This window comes from Copadichromis virginalis, linkage group LG23 (genome assembly GCF_057382275.1).
Source record: "Copadichromis virginalis isolate Kocher_CV1m ecotype Utaka linkage group LG23, C_Virginalis_male_GT1.1, whole genome shotgun sequence".
Taxonomy (NCBI): domain Eukaryota; kingdom Metazoa; phylum Chordata; class Actinopteri; order Cichliformes; family Cichlidae; genus Copadichromis; species Copadichromis virginalis.
The window spans coordinates 46644016-46661154 of NC_140639.1; the positions used below are offsets into that span (position 1 = coordinate 46644016).

Consider the following 17139-nt stretch of genomic DNA (forward strand, 5'->3'; position numbering starts at 1 on the left):
CAAAGCAGCAACACCCAAGAGCTAAAAGATGGCACACTAGGGACAACAGGAGTTGGAGACCCAGGCATAACCACATGCATTTATTGCAACTGTGCGCCTTTGACATGGTTGCTTTGAAGATGGGTTAGGGTCCACAGCCACTCCCAGCCAGTTGTCATTGTCAAAGTGCCTTTGGCGCATCAAGGTGGAAATAAAACGACAACAAGATTCAGTCTGCTGTCCGTTTGAGATTGAGTGGAGTTAAGTTGGCAATTGCATGCAATCTGTTTGTGATAATGCAGCAGTTAACTGTGAAAAGTCAGCAACAATCTGCTGCTGTCTATGATTCACATTAACTAACTTCCATTCCCAGTCCAGCCAGAACCTCATAGATTTAAAACAGAAATTAAGAAAGTCATCCACAAATAGTGAGGTAGCTGCTGCAAAATGACCAAATCACTTTGCAACCCTGCGTTTATATTGGAATAACCAGAATGCAACAAGTTGGCAACTAGCTGAGTCGAGTCATCTATTGCAAAGAGATGCATCACAGACAAACTGTGCTTGAGTAATGCTTTAATGAATGTGTTGTTTATTCTAGGTTTTATATAAAAGATGGATATAGCCACCATTATGTGGTGTTGGCAGTCTCTCTGCATTTATCAACTGGATGGAAAGTATTTGTGAGACTGCAATCAGTTGGATTGCAGAGTCAAACTTGTGATTGAAAGTCTTCACCCAGAAGTTTAGGGTGTTGCACACTGAATCTCTGGGTATCCAACTAGTTGTGCAACTACTTACATTTGACCTCCAACGGCTAAAAAGTAGCAAAACTAAATTCAGCCCAGTCAGCTGATCATATGGGCAGCCACTAATCTTTCCTTGTTACAGCAGTTTGCTGTCTTATTTTACTCTAGTGTGACTGAGCTTCAAAATAAGTTAGTTTCCATAGTCTTCCATGCTAAAAGCATAAAGATACACCTTGCTAACATAGCAAGCTTGCTAGCATTAGCTGATAACTCTACCTTCTCTTCCAAATTTGCTCACTAATGGCTCTAAACACAAACTAAACAAACAAACAAAAAAATGTAACCAAAAAGCTAAATTTGATAAGTGACATGATGGTGGCTTTATCCATCTTTTATACACAACCTAGAGTAAGTAACATGTTCATAAAAGCATTCCTCCAAAGCACTACTACTCGGTCAAAAACTCCACAGGGAACCCGTGGAGCATTTTAACAAAGAAAACAATGTAATAATTCAAGCGTTATTTCTTTGAGAACCCTGACAGCACATTATCTTCAGCCTTGGTTCTTGATTTTTTTGTAAGCATTTTTCTGTCTCTGTTTGTTATGGATGCAGTCATTTTCTAGAAGATGACATCCACATTCTTAATCCCACATCCAAAGCTGTGATTAGCTTGGTTGTTACCGAGCCAAGGAACCAGCATTCAGACTTCTCCTTAATGGGAACAAAAGAGCTTAATCCAAGCCATGGAAATACACCCTCACCAAATGTACAGAATGCTTGCGGACAATTTTACCCCACGCTGTACTCATCATTTTTTTGAAATACTGGGAATAGATATATTTTTGCGCTGTTAATACAAAGCAAAAGAGTAGTTGCACAAAACCAAAATATCACTGAGCCTCTTTGCACTTTTAATCTCATGAAAACATAAAAGAATGGAGTAGAAAGAGTTTCCTGCAAATGCTGAATCACATCTTTGCACCTAAACATGCGATGCTTTCTGCTTCTGCACTGTGTGCAAGGTTACAGAGCTCATTACACACACATGCGGCGGTCGGCCTCATAGTTACATGGACACTTTCCCTCAGAGACGTGATCTGCTTACAGAGGAAACGGTTTCCTGTGCCCCTCCATTTTCCTTTTGGCTTTATGCCGTGATAGTATTCTGTTTTTGTTTTATTTTCTGCTCATTCCCCAGGCGCTAGGCAGGCCTGTCACATCCCCACCACAATCCAGGTGTAATAACGTGTGAACTGCACAACAAAACCGCTCAGACTCAGCCCCTGAGCGGCTTAGGGAACCCCGATAAACCCTGCTACTGATAACACTGACAGCGACAGCCTGCCACAGCACATTCACGCACAATGTAAGCCTAACACACGCACACAGGCCGCAAACATTACATGTTTGTTTGCAGCACCCGTTTGGAGGCGTCTACTGAACCATAATTATTATAGTTCTAATATTATATAAGAATATAAAACAATCTCTCCTTTTTACCCTTTTAAATGTTTTCTCATATAATTTAAGTATCGTGTGTGACTTTGCCTCATATAGTAACACCTTTTTTTTTGTGCAACTGACATTTAGCCAATCACAACCCAGCACACAGCACAACATGTTTGCTGAAGTCACTTTTGAAATACTGATAATTTTGAAGCATCAAGTGCAGAAACTGTAGACACACTGTTGACCAAAATTATTAATATGCGTTTAATCTGGCTTCCATTTATAGCTGAATTAGTCTGTGCGAGAGCCAATGAAATGAAAAGGGAACAAGCAAATAAAGACACGAGCACTGACAGCTGGACGATAGCAGTCGTTAAAGCCGCTCTCTGACGCGTTTCCTCGACTGTAACTGAAAACACGTTTTCATCTTCATCTTCTTTTCACCTTCAAAACTATTTAGCCCACAGCTTTACGTAAGACGAAGCTCCAGTAACGCAAAGCAAGCAGATGTGTGAGCTAACTCAAAGCTACTGCATGGCCAACATTAATGCAAAGCAAACACTTAATTCTTACATATGTTGATAGTTGGACAAAATGTTCTCTGCTCTGGTGAAGGGACTTCCATATTTGCTCAGTTAAAATGTTTTCCTGCTGTCATTGGGCAGTACTTGTGTGTGGGTTTTATAATGTTAGTCATTAAAGTGTCATTTTGAGTCTGAACTATTTTACTGTCTGGGTTTTGGTCTTTTATCAACAGCGTGACCTGCAGTGTACCCCTAAAATATCACCTGTTATTAACATCTGATCTGTATCTGACACATCGTCTGGATGCTGACAGCCGACGCATACATTTACATATATTCCCGCAGCTTTTGTTGGCCTCTCTGTGGACCTTTCAGCTGATGTTATTTATTCAGAACGTGGTCACGCTGCGAGCCTCAGGTGTCACAATAATGATGTATTGATGATAACTGTGATATTTAAAAAATGAGGCATCCATAAATTAAAAATGCACGTGTCATGGATAACTGTGTTAATTGTCTCGGTCTGCCAAGCACTTTTACATTTTGATTTTGTAAATTTTTGATAAATCTTCTATAAATTCTGAAATCAGACCAGCTTTAAATACTGCAGTTACACCAAGCTAAGAACCAAAAGCAAAGTGCTCCTGACTGTTGTTGGCCTCATTTACATCCACAATTGCTGTGACTTGTTTGAACCTTTCCCTACAAGTTATTTAAACAGAAATCTAAAGCTGTTACAAGACATGCACTCATCTGTCACTACCTGTTGAACTAATCAGCCAGTTACATGGCAGCAACCCAATCCCAGTTTAGGTGTGTATACATGGTCAAAACAACCTGCTGACATTTAAAGTGATCATCAGAGTAGGGATGGGAAAATATCCCGTGAGCCATAGCTCTCTGGATGAAAATGTTTTGTTGCTTTGAGAGGTCAGCAGGTATTTAAGAGACTATTTAGAGCTAATACGAAGGCAACAGTAAGTCAAACGTTCTTCTGTGTACCTAGAGTATAATGAGGTATGCAGAAGAGCATTTCTAAATGCACAAAATGTTGAAGCTGGACAGCAGCAGAAGACCACACTGGGTGCCACTTCTGTCAGCTAAGAAACTAAGGCTACAATTCACACAGGTTCACCAAAACAAGCCAATAAAAGATTTGAACAACAGATCTTATCTGATGAGGCTTGAGTTCTGCTGCTACATTTGAACAATAGGGTCAGAATTCAGCCTAAGCAACATAAAAGCAACAAGCAATCCCACCTTGTACCAGTGGTTCAGGCTGGTGGTGTAACGGTACATAGGATATTTTCTGGGACCCCTTAGTACCACTTGTGCATTGTTGGTAATGCCACAGCGTATCTTCTTCTAGCACCTTGTTGAATTAGTTCTTCAAAGAGTTAAGAAAGATCTGAAGGCAAAAGAAGGTCCAACAACCTTGTCCGGGTATGTTAAAGTGTCCATTATTTCAAACTAGCAGACCTTCGTCAGAGCATCACACATACTGAACTCACTCCCAGCCAAAAGTTAAGACTGAATGAGGAGTCTATACTGCATTTTCTAAAGTCAGAAACCATGAAATTAAAAAATACTGTTGAACAAAAGCCTAATTGTTAAAAATCTGTCGCCACAAAGCTGACAGCTACCTTCAACATTTTCCGAGATTTGCTATCAAACTGTTATTAAACGGCTGACTTTGTACGTTTAAATATGCATGATGTGGACTGAGGTATCTCTGGGTTAAAAGAGAGTTGATTTTGCATTTTGAGCTTTCTCCTAAAATGAACGAAAGGAAATCAAGAAATTCCCTGGAGTCTCCCTGCTTCGTCTTGCTCCATTAATGTTGTAAGAAAAAAAGACAAGACGATCCAACCTAAAAATACTCTTCTGCTCGGCTGGTAACGGGCATTTGAGGAGTCACTGTGAGTCACAAAGAACAGGTCCCCTGTTCTGTCACCGAGCATAGGTAATGACAAATAAAACCAGTGAAGTGTGTGAAGATCACTGACATCTGAAGCAGCTTCACAAAGACGGACAAGTTCGCTCAAAGTTACCGAAGTCTCTAAATTCCTACCCTTTGACAGTTTCTTGACAGCACCCCCATTGACAGCATTGTACAGTTATACTGTTGTATGGTTGGAGAAGCCCCTCTTTAAAATTCCACCTCTGTGGTTTTACCAATGGCCTGTTAAAGGTTAGGAGCAGAGGGGAATTCATGAATGAGAAAGTCAACATTACCATCATCCCAGACATCATTCACATGCGGCTGTTCAAGCATGAAGAGCTTCTGCTTATCAAAAGTCAACATTCATCCAATCTATTCACGCGTTTATCCCCCGTAGCTGATTCCGTTTATGATTAATGCTTACACGTGTTTAATCAGGCCTCATTGAAGCCACTTATTGAAATTCTGTCACTGTGATCTGCTCTTATTATCAGCTTTTTGTAGCAAGGAGCATCATTTTAGGTTGGTTCGAGTCAGTGTTAAATATATGCAACTCAAAGAACGGATAAATAAATGTGATAAATCAAAAGTGGAATTATCACACACAGTATTTTTTTACATCAGTTATTTCCTGTTTAACTTCTGCACCAACACACATATTTATTTTACTTTTGTTGTAAATGTTTTTTCCGCTTGTGTTTGAATGTACGCCACACTCGTCTTATTTCACGCAGATTCTAATATTAAACAAACTCTGGAGTTTCCTCCTTTTTTGTTACTTTATGCATTATTTGTGCAGGATTAAAGTACGCAGAATCTCTCGAGAGCATGGGAGTTGAATAAATCTGTATAAATAAATCATCAGTTGGTTCATGATAGTCAGTGTTCACTATTTGTAATGCTCCTTTCTGTGGTATCAAAACTGATTTGTGTGTGTGTTGTTCCTCCAAACCTCAAGACAGTAGCTTATGTATATAAGGAAGGGAATACTAAAGGAAAAAAATTTGAATTTCCAATAACCTTTCCTGCAATAGTACAGCAGATATGTTTATATGTTTTACAGCAGTTTCCAGCCAATAACAGCGCCTCAAAATGTACTTGCATAAGTTGTTCCTAGGATTCTTTTTTTCCAGTAAACATGTCCAATATCATTGCAAGTATGCAATTTTGATCATCACTGCTAATGTTTTGCATGCAAGATCAGATGGAATCAGTTTGGAAGTGAGAATGAATTTTTTCAAGACTGATATTGAAAAAGAAGCAAAAACTTTAAGCTGAGGAGAGAAAGGCATGGCACACTGTCCACCCCTGCTATAATTTGAGTAAATATATGAAATCAAAGGATTATTTATTCAAATAATCATTAAGGAAAATGTCCTTGGTATAAAATGAATATGTACCTATTGAGTACATTTTGTTTGGCCTTTTGGATCCCTCCTCCTGATGAAACACCAGGAGACACTGCATGCTTTCATGTGATGGTTACATGTGGAGGCAGCCTGTGGTTTATGTCCTAGAGTCTCAGACTGTCCACCAAACACCAGAAATGAACGGCGAACAGCAGACTAGCTCTTTAGGTCTGTGGTGATACATGCTGGAGGGCTAATGGAAGCTTTCCTGGTGCTCTGTGGACTCTGTCCCCCTGTGGCATCTTTTTGATGGGTACTAAAGCTGCTGCCTCGGACCTTCTGATTCCTGGATGATCCAAACTTTAATTCTGCAGAAAGCACAGATGCATACCCTTTCTTGTTAGCTGGGTTAAATAATTTTGAAATCCAGGGCCAGTTCCTAATGAAGGGTAAGCTTTATATTTCTTTTGATAAGAAAAGCAGGTGGACAACTCCTCAAGTCTTAATGAAGTGGGTGAAATCCCTGCTTACTCAAACAGTGTGTCTAATGGATTTCCTCCTGCCAGCCTGCGCACTGGGACCGCCGGGCGACTGGAAGAAGTGATCAGAAACAATCTGCTCTGCTCTCACTTTAGAGTTGAACTGATTGCTGTTGACACAAAATGAAAAAAAATATCTAATTGAATCAGTGCTATCTCATGAGACTTCAACTGCACGGGCCTCGCAGAAAACACTGCATACTGAATATTATTAGACTTTTGAGTTTTCCGTAGCACTTTGCAGCAGGAAACAAAAATCGACACAAATGACATTTATTTTGTGTATTTATTCAACTTAGAGCTCAGAAAACAGATCTTGCGGTTACAGTGCATCGGCTCTCAGTCCAGGCTTTTAATTTACACCTTCAGGTCTGTGTTATGTAACTCTCTTAAGCAACTGTATGTGCTGATTGACAGCAATATTTGTGAGCCTAATGCACAGTGCAGCAATTTTGCAGTGAATGTGAGAACAGGTGAATAATAATAAAAGGCTGGGTTTTAATTGGTTTGACAGTCCCAGTAAAACACTCTGACTGAATGTGCTTATTTTCTTTTAAAACAGTGTTACTCTGAAGATGTTTAGTTTAAAGGAAAATCGCATGTCAGAGCATTTTGAATGAGTTCAGGTGGCACCATTACTTTATGAATAGATCTATGGTGACTTTTATAGCTGATCTAACAATTTGAAATGTTTTTCTCGCAGAGCAAGATGTCAAGGCTCATTTCGAGAGGCAAAAACTCGAGATGGCCAAAATCTCCAGTATGAACAAACAAAAAAAGCATTAGCTGGGCAATACACTGGCTGCCTGTCCAGGTCCTTTCACCCTATAACTACTGGATAGGCTCCAACCCTTGTGAATCTGAATAAGATAAAGAGAGGAAAATGGACTGTTGGTTGGACTCAATATGTCCATCAAGATTGAAAATTCCCTCCACAGGTCCCAGATCCAGAAGGATATGATTTCACATTTCAAGTTTATTTGTGACATAACATGTCGAAACTGTTCCAAAAAGTCCCAGCTCTAGATCAGGATTGACTCCAAACTTTAATCACTTGTGAGTTGGGCTAAGCCTCATCTCTGCTAAAAAGTTTTCATGCCAATCCATGTGCAACTTTTTAAGTGATCCTGTTTACAAACAAACAAGCCGGGCCAGTCACATAACCTCCTTGGCAAATGTAAGAAGGATTTTAAATCAAGTCCTGATTTCCAAGACCTTCATAATTAGGTTATACACTCATAAATTTTAAAAACAACAACAACAATAACAACACAGCAAGCTAGCTGAGAAAAGATAAAAACATTGCACTGAGAGTGGAAGGACCAGGACGTTAATCGGGGTTTGACAGCATGTTTTTTGCCCCTCTGGGCTCCATCCGTCCATTTTCTTAACCGCTTATCCAAGTTGGGATCATGAAGATTATCCCAGCTATCATAGGGCCCAAGGCAGGGCACACCCTGGACAGGTCGCCAGTCCATCAGGGAGCTAACACAGAGAGACAGACAACCACACACTCTTACATCAACAGCCAATTTAGAATCCCCAAGCATGGTCTGTGGACTGTGGGAGGAAGCCGGAACAATCCAAACTGCACACAGAAAGGCCGGCTGACTGCGCAGCACCACTGTGCTGCCTGGAGTCCATTAGCAAGTTAATTCAACCGTGCTTGAATGAGATGACTGATAAAGGGTGTGGCATGGTAAACTGAAGCATTTTGAGCAGACTGACATGTATCAGATACAACCTTTCAAGTACTTACAACACATTATCTATATCTATTAGACATAGAAACTCTGGTGTGTTATATGAGGAATCAGTGCTGTAAAGCTCAACTTATCATGGATACAGTGATGTAATAATAAATTGGCACCGGGAAAGCTATGATCCAATACGACTAATTTGGGTTTTAATGCATTGTAAACTTACAATAAGAGCCATGTACTCAGTGCATTAAACTCCTTTGGCCAAGTCTGAATTATCAAGTAGCCTATGCAAAATTATCTCTATATGCTGGCGTCTCAGGTAGGCGCTTGATGAATTTTTCACATGTTAAACAATAGTCTGGGCTTTGTTTCATTCATCATTACTCATTCATTAAAGAATCGGCAAGCTTCAAGTGTCCTAGATCTCCATCAACCACTTTGCATGTCCCCGGAGGAGCACTCTGTACAGTTTGGATATTTTAATCTTTTATTTTAAAAAATGTTTTCATAGATCCGAGTAAGTAAATAAGTCAGTGATATATAAAGTGCTGTAAATGTCCATTGCGCACAATAAAATTTAGAGGCTTCGGGGAAGGCATGTACTCACGGGTGCCATCAAAACGAGTGGCGATAGTATCCAAAAAGGTGTTCTGTGGCGCGATCAGACCCCGCATCACGGGCATCCGGGAGCGGGTCGAGCCTCGTCTTTCCCGGCGCTCTGAGCCATGGCTCTCGCTGGCGGTTGACACGAAGCCCGGCAGAAACCTCGAGGATGCCCCCGGCGCTCCTCCTAACCCCTGGAGGAGGGCGCCGAGCCGAGAAACCCGGGACTCCACGGTCCAAAGCTGACCACCGACCACCGAGCAGGTGATCCGGGCTTATAGGAGGAGAGAGGAGCCGCTGGAGGCTACAGGGGTGAGGACGGAGGGATGAAGGGGGGATGGAAGGACCACGGCGCGGATGGTCACATTTACGCACGGATGTACTGCATAGCCATCCCTCTTTCCTCCTCCCCTTCCCGCTCGCTCTTTCTCTCTGCCTCTCTAACACAAACACTTTATTCCTTTCCAGACACCCTCCTCTCAGGCTAAATGACCATTTCCACTCACAGTTTTCTTTTTTTCACCCAATTTTTGCCCCTCTACCATCGCACCCCTCCCTTTACCTCCTGTCTTTGAAATTCTATCAATCTGTCTTCACCTTCCCTGCTTTGATGTTCTGATGGAGTGTCTATTTAAAGCTGGTAAATTAAAGTGTCATATTGTCCTTACTGTTTACACTGCGTGATTAACTATTACCAGCATTGTCTGCCACGTTTCACACTTGAAGCTGCAACATTTGTCACTCAAAGAACAAATGAATAATTTAGTCAGGATGGACACGAAAACTGTTAAAAACTCCCATCAGTATGATTATATATATTAGAATCCACAATCCACTCAAATATACAAAAGCCATGTGCTTATGTGTGCAGTTAGATCAGTGGGAACACATTATACTTCTCCGTATTTTCTGTCATTTGCATACTTTTACAATAATAGATGCTAAGGTTAAACATGGCATGAGGTCTATTATGTTTGGTTTGCTAGTTGTTTGTTTATTTGGTTGGTTGTTGACATGGAAGGGAGGAGATATACCTAATATGGTCATTTCATGCAGCAGCTTTAGCTGTGAGCACAAAGTCCCACCCATCTACTGTTCACATCTTTTGTTTGCAAGGGGCAGCCAATCAGAAAACAGCTGGCTTAAGTGAGTGAAAAGGAAGTCAAAATAGTTTGTTTTCAGACAGAGGATGAACTGAACTGTGAATGATACAAGCTTAATCTGGTACAGTCCAGAATATGGAGCTGAAAGTGAGCGTGATAATAATACTGTTTTTTATGCATTTTTCTAATATAAACATATCAAATAATATGCAGTGTGAAACAGATGTGGTTTGCCAAATGAGATGATGACATTATGTGGCATTTGCATTTTCTCTCTGTGCAGGCTTCCTGTCACTGGGCTAGTTTTCTCCATCAGTCAAAAGATTAGACTGCCACTTACACCCTGGTTCTGTGAGTCTTAATGGATCCCCGTCTATATGTCAGCGCTGTGAGTGGCAGCACATCCAGAGTGCAGCCCTCTTTTCGTTCGACATTAGCTGGGATGGTGCAGATAGTGCCAGGATGTGGATGGAGGCCCACCCTCTGCATTTGCTGATGTGACAGGTTTTCCTTATGTTGAAGTGCTTGGGATTGGAAATGTGGTTGAAAACCAAAACCAATACTAAACACTGCCAACACAAGTTAGCTTTAATGGCCTTTAAAAAAAATGACATGTATGAAAGTTGTTAGAGTTTAAAGCTTTAAAAGAGGCTCTACCCAACCATCTCTTAAATGTGGTTAAAGCTGATGTCCCACTGCAACACTGCAAAACTAGAGAAAAGGGATGATGTCACTGAAGTTCTGCATCTTTTATTTATTGCTGCCACACAGTTAGGACACACTTTTGGTCAGTCAGTAGAAAGTGGTTTGGCCCGAAGAACAGATTAAAGATGTTAAACACTGTCCAAGAGTGGGACTTCTAAGCTCAGAAATCCCATCTTCTGCACTTGGGCTTTTCTTAGTGGCCTAAGGTGTGAAACAGTTATGATGTAGCACAGACGATGGTGTTTCTTACACCACATCTATTCGGTACATACAAATGGTTTAATTTTAAACATTCTATAAGCCTGCCCTGTAGGACCATGATGGTACTCGTGTTCCTCTTTAACTAATGTTTTCTTATGATATAACTGAAATTAAATTAAATGTAAGACACTTTACATACGCATCTTTGCTATTCTGGTTTTAAGCAACATGCACCATCCCACAGACTGAAGACAGCATGGTCCTGACCCCAAGCTGAAAACCTGCAGCATTTTTTTTTAAATATTTGTTTTGCATATTAAAATTCTACTTTCAAGGCCTTCGTTCTGCACATCCTGCCCTTTGGGTGCAGTCTCATCAGACTGCAGCTGGCTTGCAGCTAGAGTCTCCCTGGCTTCTCTTTTAAGGAGATCTTACAGAGAAAGACTCAAATATCCTGAAATGTCAGAGACAAGCAAAGCTCCAACGTTTTTACACTTATTGCACTTTGTCTGCATCGGGACCCCCAAAGGTCTTAACGCTCCTGGAACTGCAAAGTAAGTATGCCTCTACTCTAATACCCTTTAGAGAAATTCACTGCAAATGCTTTGCACAGCACACATGAAAACATACAAACATACCTATGTATATAAGTATTCTAGACCTCAGTATTTCTTAGCAAGAGATTTCAATTCAGTTGGGTTGACGTTGAATCCCAAGCACATGTTACACAGCGCAGCGGCTTTTAACGAGGTAGATTCAATACAGGAAGCCCTGGCGAGTGTGGTCTGCAGATAAAACAAGGCTAAATTAAATCATCCACACCTGCGGCTGTCTGGAATTGCTGCAAAGACTAAAATAGGCTTAGAAGTTACTGTTAGACAAGATAACGGCATCTCGAGAGAAGAGGGGAGCTCCTCTCTGAACTGCTGCAGCAGAGACCTGTCAATCAAAGAGGAGGGGGTGCAGAGAAGAGGGCTGAGGGGAGGGTGGGGATGCAGTGGTGGGGAAAATTGACTGGGAGCTGGTTCGAACCAAAATGGACTCCTTCACTCTGGTTATGATATTGGGAGTATAAACCACAAGCACACTGTAACATTACAGCCCCATTCACAAACACTGAAAACCTGACCATCAGTGGTGTAAGTAAGGCAAGGGTGCCATCTACAGGAAAATCTGAACTATTCTCTAGGTCAAAAGTCAGCTCTTCACTTGCAATGGTGTGTTTCTTATCACAATCAAAGAGATTTTAATTAAAAGAAAAGAAGAAGAAAAAAAGGATATTGTACCACACAGAGATCAGTTGTCTGGATGACTTAAGGGTGATGATCAGGACTAAATTCGTAGCAATGATTTGCTTGTTTCCAGATTCGGAGGAAGCTCCCGTGAAGTCTGAAAATATGAAAGCGTGTAGAGTATCAAATCAGAAGCAGCAACAAAATCCGTACAACAGAACAGCTGTTCAGTGGTTTACCAGCTGGTTAACAGCTTGTGAGCGAGTCTGATTCTGTGCAGAACAGGTGGGTTAAGAATGTTCTCAAGTGTAACGGCCCACAAGAAACTCGCTGTGAGCTCTCTGAGGTCCCAGCTTGTAAGAGAAATCTGAATGTACAGTGCGAGTCTGCACTGCGGTATGTTATCTGTTTGGCAGCAGTGCTTGGTTTAGTGAGATCTGCTCCAGTCTAAACAGCACCTCTCGTGTAATAAATTATACATGGCTATGTTACTGCTGGATTTTGTTTTGGTGGTTTTGTCAAACTGTGCATTCACAAAACACAGCAAAGACCACGTCCAGTGCAAAGATCGCACCTGTTTTCCAGCTTTGCATCATCGAGGCAGTGTGAGCGTGAGCGAGTGAGCCTCCTGCCCTGGTCTTGATCCGCTTATGACCGACTTATTTTGTCTTGTACTCAATCGCAGCCAAAGTTTAGTTAGATATCCACGAGATGATGAGGTCTGATACGCCATCTAATAATGATACTATCCCCAACATCCCTTAAGTAATATCACTGATTTGAAATTCACAGCTATGGCTTAAGTCAGATACAACTTCATAAAGTCAGCCTTGGTGAAGTGGACAGTTTTGAGTTTTGGCCAATATTATGAAAACTCACCCTCCAGACGCCCTCGAGTCAAGATAATAAACCGAGCGGTGGGTTTTTTCCAACCCACCGCTGAGATCTGAACAGTATCCAGGATAATGAGGATGTGTTAGGTGGAAAGAGTGAATGGTGATGCTTCTATGACAGGGGTGGGCAATTCCAGGCCTCGAGGGCCGGTGTCCTGCAGGTTTTAGATCTCACCTTGGGTCAACACACCTTAATCACATGATTAGTTCGTTACCAGGCCTCTGGAGAACTTCAGGACATGTTGAGGAGCTAATTTAGCCATTTAAATCAGCTGTGTTGGTTCGAGGACACATCTAAAACCTGCAGGGACACCGGCCCTCGAGGCCTGGAGTTGCCCACCCCTGCTCTATGAGATATTAACCTTTTGATCAATACAAGTGAACGAAGACAAAATGAAGGTTCACTGGTAAACATCCCAGCATCCGATAGATGGATGGATATGGATAGATAGAGTGTGCAAATCAGAAGTAGAGTGTGGTTTGTGCTTCCTCTCCCTGCACAGTGGGAAGTCATTATACATTTTAGCTGTAGTGGGTTGGAAAGAATTTCTATATCAGAGCAAGTTTACAGCAGAAGTGAAGGAGCCTCCTACTGAAAAGACTGCAGCTATTTGACTAGTAGGTCATGCAGGGGATTTGATGTGTTGTCTATTACGCTGTAGCATCCTTCCATGAGTAAGTAAGCCTAAAGGCTCTGGGGCAGTCACCAGAGCAGAGCCAGACTTCCTAATCAGCATGCAGAGCATCCTAGTGTCACTGGATATGATGCTGCTACTTCAACACATGGCTGCAAAGAAAAATGCACCAGCAACAACACGCTTGATAAAAAATGTGCAACAATTTGCTCACACGTACTCGTTCCTCCATAAAGATGACATCTGATGACCTCCCCTCGTCCCTTAATGATGAGTTTTGACACAACAGTATTTATCAATACAGACATGGTTTTTCCAAGGGTAGCTGCACAATCAGAGACAACTCTGTCTTCTGATGCACACTCAGACATTTTATTCTATGAGCAGGCCTGAAACAGGCGTACTGGGGTTAATCCTAGTAGGCACAGTGCTGTATATGATTTTAAGATCTTTTTTTCTATAGATTTTTGCAATAATATATTATCATGATTGTCTGATGCTGCGACAGCCCTACTAGTACTTATAGCTTGAACAATAAAAGTTGCCATGCCGATATCAGCGCTTGTCTAGGATTGGTCAAAAATCAAACTAAAGCAAATGAAGATGCAAGTGAAATGTAAGAAAATGACTGCAAGGCTACAAGGAAATGCATCACTGAATGCATTTCCTTGTAGGCTTGTGGTTTCAGATTTAATCCGTCTATTTGATCTAATTCGCTTTTTATTTGTTTTCTTTACTTGAAAGCTAGCATTTATTAGGAGGTGTCTGCTTTGACATAATCAGTCCTTTCACATCTAAAGCTCCCATCATTTGGTGTAATCATTTTATTTATAATACACATCCACTTTCTCTGTGTGGACTGCATCTAATATTCAAACAGAGAATAAGAATGACCCAAGAAACTATGAAAAGCATGTTTGATCAAAGCTCTTCACATATGCTTTCCTGAAAGCCAGCTCCAGATCATCAGTGCTGCACTTACACTACATGAATTGTTCTGGAATAAGATTTCATGTCTGTGGAAAAAGTTCCCAGTAATCAACATGAAAACTGAAATACCCAAACAAACCATGAAACGAGATCAGTTGCCACATATAGTTCAATCTGACCTCAACCAGTAAAACCGCAGCACACCAGAAAACTCCTCAACAGCAACGATGGTAACAGAATTATACTCTCCAGGAGAAATAAGTTGTTAAAACCTTGATTTTTTAAATGATATGAGTTCATACATGCAGTTTATATGCCCTGGTGCACAGTGTTAAAGTTAATTTAGATGCTGCTTCAAATAAGTGCCCCAAGAAGTTACCATTTCAGCTGACAGTGCTGAAACTTGCTTTTGGAAAGAGTCGGCATGATAATTATAAATGTAAAAAGTAAAATATAATGAATAATAAACGTTTTAACATTTTGGATTGACACTGATGGCATTTACACCTCTTGCCTGACCACCCCTTCTTTCCTGTGTACCTGATTAATTGATGATTGATTAAAGGCACAGGGAAGAAGTGTGAAAGTAATTCTTGACAATAAACACGACCATTGACACAACCACCATCCTGCTTCTTTTTTCACCCGCCTTTATCCAATTAAGCTGCGCTGGAGCCTTTCCCAGCTGTCATAGGACAGGAGACACTGGGTGTAATTTTTCACGATGTCTGAACATTGGCCGAACTGATCCTTTAATAATAATATCAACAATAACAGCAACAGCGTCGCAGTTCACACGAGCCGCCGACAGATGTCAGTGCAGGATTAGTGACAGCCTGCGCTTCTCGAGAGTGACGTAATCCAGTGAAGCCTAAATGAAATCCAAAGGCATCTCCCTCCCCCCTTGGGCTTAAAGTTGTAAAAGCAAGAGAGTAAATTTTTTATGCTTCAGCCTATATATACCTAACAGGAAAAACAGCTGTTTCAGAACAACAGTAATAAAATTTATAAAATACTAAAAATAGACGTTAAAACCCGGAATGAGGAGGAAGAACTGTATTACAGCTTGGACTGATGGAAAGATAGAAGAGAAAAGTCACACAAGCCACTCACAGCTGCATTAAAGGGTAAACCAATCGGACCTGAGCGCGTGCTACTGGGGTGAGCATCTGGCGCGCGTCTCCGTCACTCTCCTCATCTCGAGCGCTCGCGCCCGCGGTGCTGGAGGATGCGTTGCCGCGGAACGGTCTCGCGCTCCGCCGCTCCAGCTCTCCGTCCTCCGTCACAGAAACCGACAGAATAACCGCACAAGCCGCAACCACGGGACGATGTGAGGCGCAGCGGAGGCCACTTCCATTTTATCTGACTTCGCGGCGTCGCGTGTGGGTTTGTTCCCGGTGAAAATGGCGACGGGGGCAGGCTGGCAGCCTCCGTACAACACCTCGACTAGCAGCACCAAATATCCCCCCTGCACAACCTCCAGCATGCTCTACGACGGGAGCCTAACGCTGGAATACACTCAAGACCTGCATTTGAAGATGAGCAAGAAGATAGCACAGCTGACCAAGGTGCGTGGACGTGAGTGAGTGAAGCTCCGTGGAGTGGTTCAGTCATTTAGAGCATGTAAATGAAGTATAACTGTGTAATAACTGTGCTGGTGCTGCATGCCATTTGTAAACATTGCGCTCATTTTTCCTGTATTTTTCATTGACTTTGGTGTGTTGGCATTTTGAAGCAGGTGCTCTGCACGCCTGCAGGGTTCAGAGGTCACCATTAAATACCCAGGCTGGGTAGTTGATAATCAGTGGCTGTGATTGCTGTGCAGTACTTACACACTTCCCCGTGCATGCCGGTAGTATACCTTACTCTGTGGCCAGGCTGTTTTTCCTATGGGTGTTGATAGCTAAGAGCTTTCCAAATGCCCAGAGGAATGTGTTAATGTGCATCCAGCCTCTCCCCACCACAGTTTAACTGTTTTCTGCCACCACTGGGCTGCCTCTGGTACCCAAGGACTGAGAGAAGTTATGTAATCTCGGAAGGATGCAGAGGTTTTTGCTTTCTTTGTAGTCCACCTGACACCAGGGTAGGATTCAGGGATACTATGCCCTGCAGTTGTAGGAGATTTAAAGTTGCAGCTACATTTTTAGAGCATTTAGGTTTTTGTCAGAGTGGAGCTGAGGATGTAATGTAAACAAAGCTGTTTATGCAGATCAAGGAGAGACAAAAGCAGGAGTAGATGACAGAAGATTTTACATAATACTCGCGGGGAATTAGACACTCTGTAGGGTTGGATAAGCTGTGCAGATATCCACAGTATATCGGGCAGATTGGAAATGTGGACATCCAGGATTAAAATTCAGTGTTTCAGTGGTTGATTAAAATGTATTTGGCGAGAGAGCAGCGGCAGCATTAAGGTCCACATTTTGTCAGCAATCCAACTGCGTGTTTGAACCCGGGGACTTTTTCTCTGTTTATTCTTCACCATGTTTCCCCCTCATGTTTGGTGTTTGTTTATGCGGTTTCAGGTTGTTTCCTGCTCCTCACCCCACTTTAAAAAAAACAAACAGCCACAAGCCACAATCATTGATCCAAATGAAAAT

General features: G+C 41.8%; 2 protein-coding genes across 3 annotated transcripts in view; one reads left to right on the forward strand and one right to left on the reverse strand.

Annotated features, from left to right (window-relative positions):
* LOC146681821 (voltage-gated delayed rectifier potassium channel KCNH8-like) overlaps positions 1–9263 on the reverse strand; it is a 46772-nt gene extending 37509 nt beyond the window's left edge. The window contains exon 1 of the mRNA XM_085448279.1: positions 8845–9263. Within this exon, the coding sequence (XP_085304405.1) occupies positions 8845–8920 (76 nt within the window). The 5' untranslated portion in view covers positions 8921–9263. The remainder of the gene's footprint in view (positions 1–8844) is intronic.
* Positions 9264–15733: 6470 nt separating this feature from the next.
* LOC146681822 (protein FAM184A-like) overlaps positions 15734–17139 on the forward strand; it is an 80071-nt gene continuing 78665 nt past the window's right edge. For both annotated transcript variants that reach the window (XM_085448162.1, XM_085448163.1), the window contains exon 1: positions 15734–16107. In XM_085448162.1, the coding sequence (XP_085304288.1) occupies positions 15943–16107 (165 nt within the window). In that variant the 5' untranslated portion in view covers positions 15734–15942. The remainder of the gene's footprint in view (positions 16108–17139) is intronic.